The sequence below is a fragment of the Colobus angolensis genome, unplaced genomic scaffold, assembly GCF_000951035.1.
Source record: "Colobus angolensis palliatus isolate OR3802 unplaced genomic scaffold, Cang.pa_1.0 Scaffold77, whole genome shotgun sequence".
NCBI classification, from domain to species: domain Eukaryota; kingdom Metazoa; phylum Chordata; class Mammalia; order Primates; family Cercopithecidae; genus Colobus; species Colobus angolensis.
In genome coordinates, this window is record NW_012121487.1 from 4,870,531 (window position 1) to 4,882,130 (window position 11,600).

The 11,600-nt window shown below is 39.9% G+C and overlaps 1 protein-coding gene across 2 annotated transcripts in view; it reads right to left on the minus strand.

Annotated features, from left to right (window-relative positions):
* Nucleotides 1-4,195: 4,195 nt before the first annotated feature.
* Nucleotides 4,196-11,600, minus strand: part of FCRL3 (Fc receptor-like 3) — a 30,672-nt gene continuing 23,267 nt past the window's right edge. Inside the window, exons 11-16 of one of the 2 annotated variants that reach the window (XR_001000283.1) lie at nt 8,855-8,882; nt 7,870-7,988; nt 7,591-7,659; nt 5,908-5,939; nt 5,564-5,820; nt 4,196-4,470 (exon numbers count right to left, since the gene is read on the minus strand). Coding sequence is in view for 1 of the 2 variants with exons in the window: in XM_011928473.1 (XP_011783863.1) it covers nt 5,677-5,820; nt 5,908-5,939; nt 7,591-7,659; nt 7,870-7,988; nt 8,855-8,882 (392 nt within the window). In the remaining variant the exon portion in view is untranslated. Of the gene's footprint in view, nt 4,471-5,054; nt 5,821-5,907; nt 5,940-7,590; nt 7,660-7,869; nt 7,989-8,854; nt 8,883-11,600 lie in introns of those variants that run through there. The other variant, XM_011928473.1, reaches the window with a different exon arrangement.

Below are 11,600 nucleotides of genomic sequence, written 5' to 3' on the forward strand. Positions count from 1 at the left end.
GGGCTTGGCTTTATCCATTCAGAGAAAAATTACCAGATTGTGCGGAGTAAAATTAATGATAGACTAATTTATAGAAAGAACGATTCTTTTTCTTTTCTTTTTTTCTTTTTTTTTTTGATGGAGTTTTGCTGTTGTTGCCCAGGCTTGAGTGCAATGGCAAGATCTTGACTCACTACAAACTCTGCCTCCCAGGTTCGAGCAATTCTCCTGCCTCAGTCTCCTGAGTAGCTGGGATTACAGGTGCCCACCACCATGCCTGGCTAAGTTTTGTATTATTATAGAGACGGGGTTTTGCCATATTGGCCAGGCTGGTCTTGAACTCCTGACCTCAGGTGATCTGCCCACCTCGGCCTCCCAAAGTTCGGGGATTACAGACATGAGACACTGTGCCCAGCCAAAAGAACTATACTTTTCAAGTATAATTGAAAATTTTTTCCCAATGAACAGAGGAGTTGTGTTGGCAACTCTGGACACCCTCTTCTCAGTCAAGGGTCTTGGAAAAAATAGAAAGTCTTGGGAATATTGCTCAAATAACAGAATAGCTCTGATTATGTTTATTTCCCTTTGAAACCTTATTAACGTTTATTTCAGGTTCAGGGATACATGCACAGGTCTGCTATATAGGTAAATCACATGTCTTAGGGATTTGGCATACACATTATCTTGTCACTCAGGTGATAAACATAGTACCCAACAGGTTCTTTTTCGATCCTCAGCCTCCTCCCAACCTCCACCCTCAAGTGGGCCCTGGTGCCTGTTGTTTCCTTCTTTGTGTCCGTATGTACTCAAAATTTAGCCCCCACTTAAAAGTGAGAACAGGCGGTGTTTGGTTTTCTCTTCCTGTGTTTGTTTACTAAGGATAATGACCTCCAGCTCCATCCATGTTGCTACAAAGGACATGATCTCATTCTTTTTTGTGGGTGCATAGCATTCCATTATTATATGTACCACATTTTAATTTTTACCCATTCTACTGTTGATGGGCATTTAGGTTGATTCCATGTCTTGTTATTGTATATAGTGCTGCAGTGAACATACATGTGCATGTGTCTTTCTGGTGGAATGACTCATATTCTTTAGGGTATATACCCAGTAAGGGGATTGCTTGTTCAAATGGTAATTCTGTTTTAAGTTCTTTGAGAAATTACCAAACTGCTTTCCACAATGACTGAACTAATTTACATTTCCACCAGCAGTGTATAAGCATTTTCTTTTCTCCACAACCTCACCAGCATCTGTTAGTTTTTGACTTTTTAATAATAACTGTTCTGCCTAGGGTGAGATGGTATCTCATGGTGGTTTTGATTTGCATTTCTTTAACGATGTCTAACACTTTTATATGCTCATTGGCCATGTGTATGTCTTCTTTTTAAAAGAACCAGGATATTTTTCTGTCTTAGTTCAAGTTTTCCCTTATTTCTTATATTTGGATGTTATTATATATTTTTTATTATCCATATGTCAACTTCTAGAAATGTAATGGTCTTTATTATCATTGTAAATATTATCTCCTTTTTAAAAACAATTGAATTTCCTACAACTTACAACTGGCATGTATGGATATAATTAATTTTTATTGATTTATCAACACTTTACCCTTTTTGTTTGACTTTTTTGGACTTTCTGGTTATATAACTATATAGTGATAATAGTCTCTATATTACATATGTACCATAATTTATTTAACTAATTTTCTGTTGATGTAATTTATTCAGAACCACCCTGCTCTTTATTATCAACAATCTTGTGTAGAATTAAAGGGCTAAAGGGATGCACATTTAAAAATGTTGTTGCTGATTGCCAAAAAAGACTTAGTAATTACTCTTCCACCTGCAGAGTGAGGAATTGTCTGTTTCCCAAAACTTTTGTCAACATAGCACTATAAGAAATCAAAGTCTGAATAAAAAATAATAAATACTGTTCATTATCAACCAGAAATAACCACTTTCCACTGTTCTATGAGTATCTAAATCTATATTTGTAGCCACATCGATATATTTATTCAAATCTCTTTTGATTTTTTTACAATAATGGATCAATTTATAGAAACTATTCCAGAACACACCTGTAAAAAATTATGTGATGCAAAACCATTGATATAGTTTTGCTCTCAAACTCAAATCTCATCTTGAATTTTAATCCCCATAATTCTCATGTGTCAAGGGAGGGACCTGTTGGGAGGTGACTGGATTATGGTGCCAGTTCCCCCATGATGTTCTCATGATAGTGAGTTCTCACAAGATTTGATGGTTTTATAAGGCAGTCTTCCCTGTTCTTGCTAACTTGCTGTTTCCTGCTGCCAATGTGAAGAAGGTCTTTGCTTTTCTTACACCTTCTTCCATGATTGTAAGTTTCCTGAGGGCTTCCCAGTCATGTGGAGCTGTGAATCAAGTAAACCTCTTTTTAAAATAAATTACTCAGTCTTGGGTATGTCTTTATAGCAGTGTGAAAATGGACTAATATATTAAGTTGGTACCAGGAGTGGGGCACTGCTATAAAAATACCCAAAAATGTGGAAGTGACTTTGGAACTGGGTAATGGGCAGAGGTTGGAACAGTTTGGAGGACTCAGAAGAAGACAAGAAGATGTGGGAAAGTTTGGAATTTTCTAGAGGCTTGTTGAATGATTTTGACAAAAATGCTGTTAGTGATGTGGACAATGAAGTCTAGGCTGAGGTGGTCTCAGATGCAGATGAGGAACTTATCGGGTACTGGAGTAAAGGTCACTCTTTCTCTGCTTTAGCAAAAAGGCTAGTGGCATTTTGCCCCTGCCCTACAGATCTTGGGAACTTTAAACTTGAGAGAGATGATTTAGGGTATGTGCTGGAAGAAATCTGTAAGCAGCAAAGTGTTCAACAGGTGATGGAGCATAAAAGTTTGGAAAATTTGCCTTCTGACCATGTGATAAAAAAGAAAAACTTACCGTTCTGGGGAGAAATTCAAGTCAGAGGCAGAAATTTGCATAAGTAATGAGGATCCAAATGTTAATTGCCAAGACAATGCGGAAAATGTCTCCACGGCTGTCAGAGGTCTTCAGAGAAGCCCCTCTCATCACAGGCTGGTAGGCCTATGACGAAAACATGGTTTCACAGGCCAGGCCCAGGGCTTTGCTGCTTTGTGCAGTCTCAGAACTTGGTGTCCTGCATCCCAGCCGTGGCTAAAGGGGCCAACATACAGTTTACGCCATTGCTTCAAAGGGTGAAAGCCCCAACCCTTAGTGGCTTCCATGTGGTCTTGGGCCTGCAGGTGCACAGAACTTAAGAACTGAGGTTTGGGAATCTCTGCCTAGATTTTGGAGGACGTATGGAAACTCCTGGATGTCCAGGCAGATGTCTGCTGCAGGGATGAAGTACTCATGGAGAAGCTCTGCTAGTGTAGTGCAGAAAGGAAATGTGGGGTTGGAGCCCCCACACAGAATCCCTACTGGGATACTGCCTAGTAGAGCTGTGAGAAGAAGCCCAGCATCCTGTAAATCCCAGAATTGTAGGTCCACTGACAGCTTGCATCGTGCACCTGGAAAAGCTGCAGACACTCAATGACAGCCATGAAAGCAGCTAGGGTGGGGGCTGTACACTGCAAAGTCACAGGGGCAGAGCTGCCCAAGGCCATGGAAGCCCACTCTGCATCAGTGTGGGTATGTGGATATGTGACATGGAGTCAAAGGAGATTATGTTGGAGCTTTAAGATGTAATGACTGCCCCATTGAATTTTGGACCTGCATGGGACCTGTAGCCCCTTTGTTTTGGCCAATTTCTCCCATTTAAAATTGAAGCATTTATCCAATGCCTGCACCCCCATTGTATCTTGGAAGTAACTGATTGCTTTTAATTTCACAGGCTCCTAGTTGGAAGGGACTTGCCTTGTCTCAGATGAGACTTTGGACTTGGCTTTTTGTGTTAAGGCTGGAATGAGTTAAGAATTTAAGGGACTATGGGGAAGGCATGATTGTATTTTGAAATGTGAAAACATCGGATTTGGAAGAGGTCAGGGGCAGAATGATATGGTTTCACTCTGTGTCCCCACCCAAATCTGATCTTGATAAAATTAAAATAACCTTTTTAATATACTTTAGTGACAAAACCTAAGCTTCTCATGCGGCTTTATCTTTGGTAAACCATGAGTGAGAATAGGTTCTTATGTAAAGATATACTAAAAGGGTAAGTGTGAGAAAGACAGTGGAAACTGGTACTTTTTCTAATGGTCTTTTATTTTCAAAGGCTCCATTAAAATTACTGTTTTTTAGATTTCTGGGCTATGGGTTTTTAGTTGTGAATTCGAAGGGAAAAGTCAAGTAGAGCAATGCATGAGAATAATTCATTTTACAGGGCAATCAGAATTTGCACTTTTGTTATATCTGAAATGTACAGTTAGGACTCACTCCTCTTTCCACTCACATACTCTGATTTGAACAGGGTTAAGTGTTACAAAGACATGGAAAATCTTGAACTTTGTCCTTTCCTGGGTTCAGAATCTAGAAAATGGATAAACAATGATAAAAGATGACAGGTCCCTTAGAGAAAGTTCACTATAAGGCACAAAGGGACCTGGCAAGGTAATTCCAAATCAGCAGCAAGGTTTGAAAGGAGGAGAGCCTCCATGTACAGTGTGGTGGTTGATACACAAACCTGTTTGTATGTTTTTACCATAGAGAAAAAAAAACAGCAGAGTGTATCACACAGAAGACAGAGACATTTGCCTGCTCCCTCTTCAAGGGAACTTAAAATTTTAATGCCAATATGAACACGAACTGGCAGAGATCAGCATCTCAGTATAGGCAGGACATTGTGCCCTGCTCTCAAAGGCCAGGATAAGGGTAACAGAGGGCAGTGGGAGCAGTGTGGATTGATCATCACATTTTTTGAGGCCAGCAGCTGTGGCTTAGCTGGCTTTGCTGGTAGTAATGGAGGACATTACATTATTTATTTATAATAATAAAATGACTGACCAGAAATCTATCATGTATGGAAAATGATGAGACTATGTCATGAAGCAAGAATTACAATTAATGTGATTTTTTACACATAAGGTTTTTGTAGTAGGGATAGAGGTCACATATTAAACTAGCAGAGCCTTTAATGAAATGCTGAGGTTATTTTTCATCATAACTAAGGGTAATTTGGTTGGGAATGTCACCCTGTATGTACAAAAATACACTTTAGATAGAGTCACCTTAAAATCTTGTTCTATAACTTCTTATGACTGTTCCCAATACGGTAGCAGGGATACAGTATATATACCAAAACATCAGCAATGCCACTACCAGCCACACACACAAAAAAGGAAACAATATTTGGAGCAAATTGTTTATACAGAGAGTACATTAACAGCTTTCAATCACACTTGGATCAAATGGTCATGATTGTGCCCTTGTAACCCTGGCTAGACCATTTCTCTCTCCTCCTCTATTCAACAGCCCTAGGAGCTGAGGGCCTTCCTGCGTTGCCATGTGTCTCCACTGTGAAAATAACACAGTGCTTGCTCAGAGGCTGCCCATTCTTTTCCTAGGGAACACACAGACTCAGGCACAGAGGAGATTTGCAGACCTTTTGCGCAGCCTCACATGCCCTGCAGCCCAGCCTCGTAGGAGGCAGTCTGGAGAGATGGATGATGTGTGGTTCGAGAGAACAGAAAAAAAAATGGTGCAGGCTGTTTCCTGTGGGCCACTCTAGGTAAGGGGCTAGTGGTCTGAGGCCAGTAATACACGTGGAATATTCTCATAGTTTTCTTCATCATCTTCATGGGCCCTGCCTCTGCTGCGAGCCTCCCCTGCAGAGTCATCTGGGTGTTTCTTCTTCAGTTCTGAATAGAGGACTGTGAGTTCCTGGTGGAAAAAAATACACAAAAGGTAAGTACCTAAATACAGGAGAGGAAGGCCAGAGAGGGAAGAAAGCCAAGAAATGTGACTCACCTTATGCTCTTGATGCATCGTTGGACAATTAGCTGTTGGGTAGGAGTAGCAAAGAAAAGTATTAAACTGTGGGCAGTATAATCCAACCTACAACCTACGCACACTGCATTCCAAGCCAATCATCTTGATTTGCTTGATCTCTTGACTGTTTCCTCATTGGATTCTTCCAAACCCACATAGAAAAAGTACTCCCCCAAGCACAAACACTAACAAAGACTTTCCACTGCCCACCAAATACCCAGAAATACTTTCATGACAGTTTCCTTCTTGCTCCTCTGCTCATTCTAACCCCAGAGGGGCAACCATCCCCAATCCACTGCAGACTTCTAGGGCTGTATTGATCCTCTGGGAGAAGGAGGCAGATATGAGTCACTTCACTTTGCACAGGGAAATTGGAAGAGGCCAGAGAGGAGATTGGCATTCTAAGGCCACATGGCAATTTCCCAGGAAGCCAAAGAGTTGCATTGGAACAGTGAGAAAATGTAGTGTGTGTGTGTTTTCTACCTTTCCAAGGGGTTCTTTGTATCTCTTTTATTTATTTGTGCAGCCAATAAGCATTCATTAAGCAATGGCCTTCTATTAGGCATTAGGTAAGGTATAAGGAGACAGAAATGACAGAAACTCCTGAAAAACATAGTGAAACCCTGTCTCTACTAAAAACACAAAATTTAGCTGGGCATGGTGATGCACACCTGTAATCCCAGTTACTTAGGAGGCTAAGGCAGGAGAATCCCTTGAACCCAGGAGGCAGAGGTTGAAATGAGCCAAGATTGCACTGCTGCACTCCAGCCTGGGTGACAGAGTGAGATCCTATCTCAAAATAAATAAATAAATAAATAAGTGACAGAAACTCAGTTCATGTGACCAAGAATCCTATAATTTTGAAGGGGAGAAATGGATATAGAAATAAATGCAACAAGGATTATGGGCACCAAGACAGAAATACATATTGAACTATGTTGTTGCCATAAAGAATAAATGGCTCCTCCCAGGTTAGAATATGGAAAGGGTAGTTGGCATCAGTGTAAGTTTCACTGTGTTACCTGAGCTATGTCTTGAAATATGAGTAGGGATCACCAAGTAGACTAGAGGCAAGGACATTTCAGGAACAGTAAGAAACATGAGCACCAAGGGTAAAGATGCCAAGAGTTCAGTATGGCTAGAGGAAGAACATTAGGCAAAGCTTGCAGGAGGAGCCAGTGTGCAGAAGGCAAAGATCATGCTTTGGAATGGGTGTCAGTGAGGGCAGTTAATTTAGGCACTGATGTGAACAATAGAGCACCTCAAAGGGATCATGCTGGAAGTAGATTGTGGGAAGGCTGGAGGAGAACAGTAGTAGAAATAAAGAGACCAGTTAAAAGAATGACAATTGTTTACACATTTGATTATTCACTCATTAATTCAAACAGTATTTTAGGGGGCCTGCAGTTTCCAAGCATTGGGCTAAATGCTGTGAATACATTAGTGAAAAAGTCACAGTGTCTGTCCTCAAAGAATTTATGGGATCACGGTGGCAGTGTGTAAAAGTAAGAAGAAATGGATAGATTCTACAACTGACAATATGGGAGACAAGTAATGCCTTGCATGTTGGACTTGTACTTGAAATAACTCTGATCAAAGACCCCTTACCGGTTTCAATAAAACACTGCCACCTCACCTCTATTTGCCTGAAAGGCATCTTACCTGAATTTCCTTTTGTGTGTTGGATGCTCCAGATGTGGGAATAAATCAGGTTGCTGTTTCCAGGATTTACTGTGAGAGAAGGTATCATAGTTGGTTGCAGTCAAGAGCTCATATTCTAGACTCTACTTCCCAATCATCAAATTCATAACCACCTTCGATTCCCAGTCTAGTGTTAGAAATGTCATTTTTAAATTTGTGACAGGGCCACGGGCTTTTATTCAATCTCTCTTCCCTCCCTGGCTCCTCCGTAGAGCCTTCTGCCCCCTGGGGAGTCCTCACCATTGCTGTACATTGGCTCCAGCTCCATTGGGGCTAGTGGTTTAGAGTGAGTGGGCTCTTGAAGGTCTATCCTGGAAGGCCTGGACGAGGAAGGCTCCTGGCACTCACTAGGACTGTGACTGTGACAGAGGGGGAGAGAAAATGGATAAAAACATATCTGTGGGTTACACAGAATTTCAGGGAAATCGGTATCCAGGAAGCCTTCCAGTACAGCATGATTCAAGTAAAAATATTGTGTCTGCTTCTGTTTGGCTCTTTTGATAAAGTATCAGAAAACGTATGGCACAAGATGAAGCCCAGGGAAGCATTACAAAACAGGACGGCCAAGGCAAGGTCAGAGGGCAAGGCAGCCTCAGCGCTTCTTTGAAAGGCAAAAACTCATATTTGACTAATTTTAAATGTTATTTTTGAAGATGTAAATGATTAAACACTGATACGCAAAGACCTCTGCATTCTTACAGGACTTAAACCTTGTCTTTTGTAAAAGGTCCCTTTCAATTTTCCACCTCATATTACAATAATCTACCTTTCCTGCAAGATGCCATGCGAGCTCTTCAAGTAAAGTGGATTTTTTCCAATTTCATTTCCTTCTGCAGTTAATATTGCGAATTGAACATTGTCAGCATTCAGTAATAATTTCCCAAATGAGTGGAGGAATGAGGAAGAAGGAAATGAATGCCCTGTAGCCCTATGAAAGGTAATGCCATTAAGACATTAGTGGTCAAGTCTCTGCTGGAACACATTTAAGGAAGTAGATAAATTAACATAGATAGCCAATCACATGTATTCTGTGTTTAAGTAGACACAGTGAATATCGTTCACAAATATAAGTGAAAGTGACGTTCACTTATATCTACTTTTTTATTTTGTAAGAATGTAAAAACGCTACTAGGAAATCCATTCATATTTTTAAAAAACATAAACAAATCTTGTGCGTATAAATAAATCATGAAAATGTTGGCAGCACAAGAAGCAGAGACCTCACCTAGATGTTCCAGTGGCAGAAAGTCCTCCTGCAAAACAAACAAAGGAAGGTTGGGTGGTAAGTGAGCTGTGTAGATAATGAACTCTCTGTTAGAATGTTTTTTCCTAGAAATCAGATTCATTCTAGATCTAAGCTATGGCAAATCTCAAGGATTATCCAGTTCTACCCTCCTTCCTCCCTCTATGTTATGTTATAGTTGAGGAACGTGGGGTCTTGAAAGGCATTTGCCTAGAATCACACTTATTCTGAATAATTTTTCAATCAGTAATAGGTGAATAGCAACTCCAAGTAGTTGTGACTGAATAGGTCACAACCTGGGTCAGGTGCTCCCCGCAAACCCACTTCTTCATCCTGACTGCAGCCCTACAAGGTGGAAACAAGGAGACTGAGGCCTAGGGGGCCAAGGGATGCTTAAAATTGGTACAGAATTCCTTCACTAATATGAATCAATGGGACTACCATGATAAACTCTACCTTCTCTTTCTCTAACTGTGACCCCTCACACCTGCAAGTCTATTCCAGCAACACTAAACTGCAAATCGTTTGGGTATGCAATGGCTTTTCCACACCTCTTCTCTCCTTCTCTTTCACTTGGTTAACTCCAATTTATCTTTTTTCCAGAGCATGCCAACAGGCTGGATTAAGTAAACTGTCTCCATGCACATAAGACCATGTAATATTAAAATTACTATATTGTTTTGTAATTATTTATTTCTGTTTCCCTCTCATTCTCTCTTTCATGAAAAGATGTGCTACTTGAGGCTGTAAACCTCATCTTAAATTTTTTTGTTATTCCTGATGCCATGGCCAGCAGTTAAAAATATTCAACAAAGATTTGTTAAACAACTGAACAAAGTATGTATATAGAGGACTGAAAAATAACAAATTGACAATTTTAGAAGTTAGAAGTCTATCCTTGAAGCCAAATCTATCAGACTTAAAAATATGGCAGGTTTCCATCATCACTGAAATATTGAATCTTTCAGGCTTGCCCCAATACAAGCCTTATCCCCGGTTCCCATCTTTGTCCTTTGCCTTTTTAAAATCTGTGGCTCTATATTGGTCTCATTGGCTTAGAGAACACAAGTCATTGCTCAAAATAAACATAGCAGCCTTGACTCTTATGAAAAATAACTGAGTAACTCCCTGTTCTTCAGGGAGTGGGCCTCCTGAGTTAAGCTAGAGGGGTATGATCAGGATCTGGTCCTGAATCTCCTCAGAGCAATCACAGTTCACATCAATTAATAACCAGTGTCTTTCCTGTGGGTGGTTAGCTCAGACCCAGAATGCATCTGGGAGTCAGTCTATCTCCTTATTTGTAAAAGAGAAAACTGAGACCTAGACAGGTGCCTATTTATTATAAAAGCTAATATTCCTTAAAGACATATGGGCCAGCACTGCACTAAGCAGTTTACCTAGGTTGTGTCATAGTACCTAAAAGGTAGATACTGTTATTATTATAACTACTTCATAGATGAAGAAACTGAAGTTTAGTGAGTTTAATTTGTTTGCCTAATATCAAGTTGGCAAGTTTTATTACTGGAATTTCAACATAACCAGATTTACCGTAGAGTCAATAAACCTATCATTCTTTTTAGGAGTGATTCACTCAGGCAAAGAGCAGAGTCCTTCACTTTTAGAAAACTTTAGAAGGTCTGAGCTTCTTCCTGAGAAGTCTTGCCAATGATGAGAAGGGATACTTTGCTATGAGGAGATACAGTCAGCAAGATTTTGAGAAAAGAAGACCACAGACCCTCTGCTTGGTGAACTATCCTAATTTCTTAGTGAGTTTGTTATTTAAAATAACACTCCCCCTAAGTCTGGGGGACAGACCACCTGGGCTCCTATTCACATGGATCATGTGAAATGATTGTCAGTTTTCTCTCCTGATGCTGTGCTGACTGACAACCTCAACACTGAGATTCAATTGTCTTCTTTTAGTATGTTACAGATTAGAAAATGGCATCCCAGATAAACAATGAGAGGAAAAAAAAGAAAAGTAATTTTGGAAGTAGGAGGTATGACTAGCCTTCTATAAGTAATATAATATCACTTGAAAATAGCAATAAGTTGAAGATATATACTATAAACCCTAAAGCAATCACCAGAGTAACAAAACAAATAATTATCACTTCCAACAAGAAAACTTAACTATTCTAAATATATATGCACCCAACATCACAGCACCCAGATTCATAAAACAAGTTCTTCTTGATCTACAAAAATCCTGGACAGTCACACAATAATAGTGGGAGATTTCAATATCCCACTGACAGAGTTAGACGGATCATCAAGGCAGAAAACTGACAAAGAAACCCTGGACTTAAACTTGACACTTGACCAAATAGACCTAACACACATCTACAGAATATTCTATCCAGCAATTATGGAATATACATTCTTCTCACCTGCATGTGGAACATATCCTAGGTTCAGCCACAGGCTCAGCCATAAAGCAGATATCAATACATTTTTAAAAAATCATACCAAGTACACTCCTAGACTACAGTGCAATAAAAGCAGAAATAAATATCAAGAAGATCTCTCAAAACTACACAAACACATGGAAATTAGACAATTTACACCTGAATAATTCCTGGATGAAGATCAAAATTAATGCAGAAATTAAAAAAATTTTAATTAATGAAAAAGGGAGGGGCGGAGCAAGATGGCCGAATAGGAACAGCTGCAGTCTCCAACTCCCAGCGCGAAGGACACAGAAGACCGGTGATTTCTGCATTTTGAA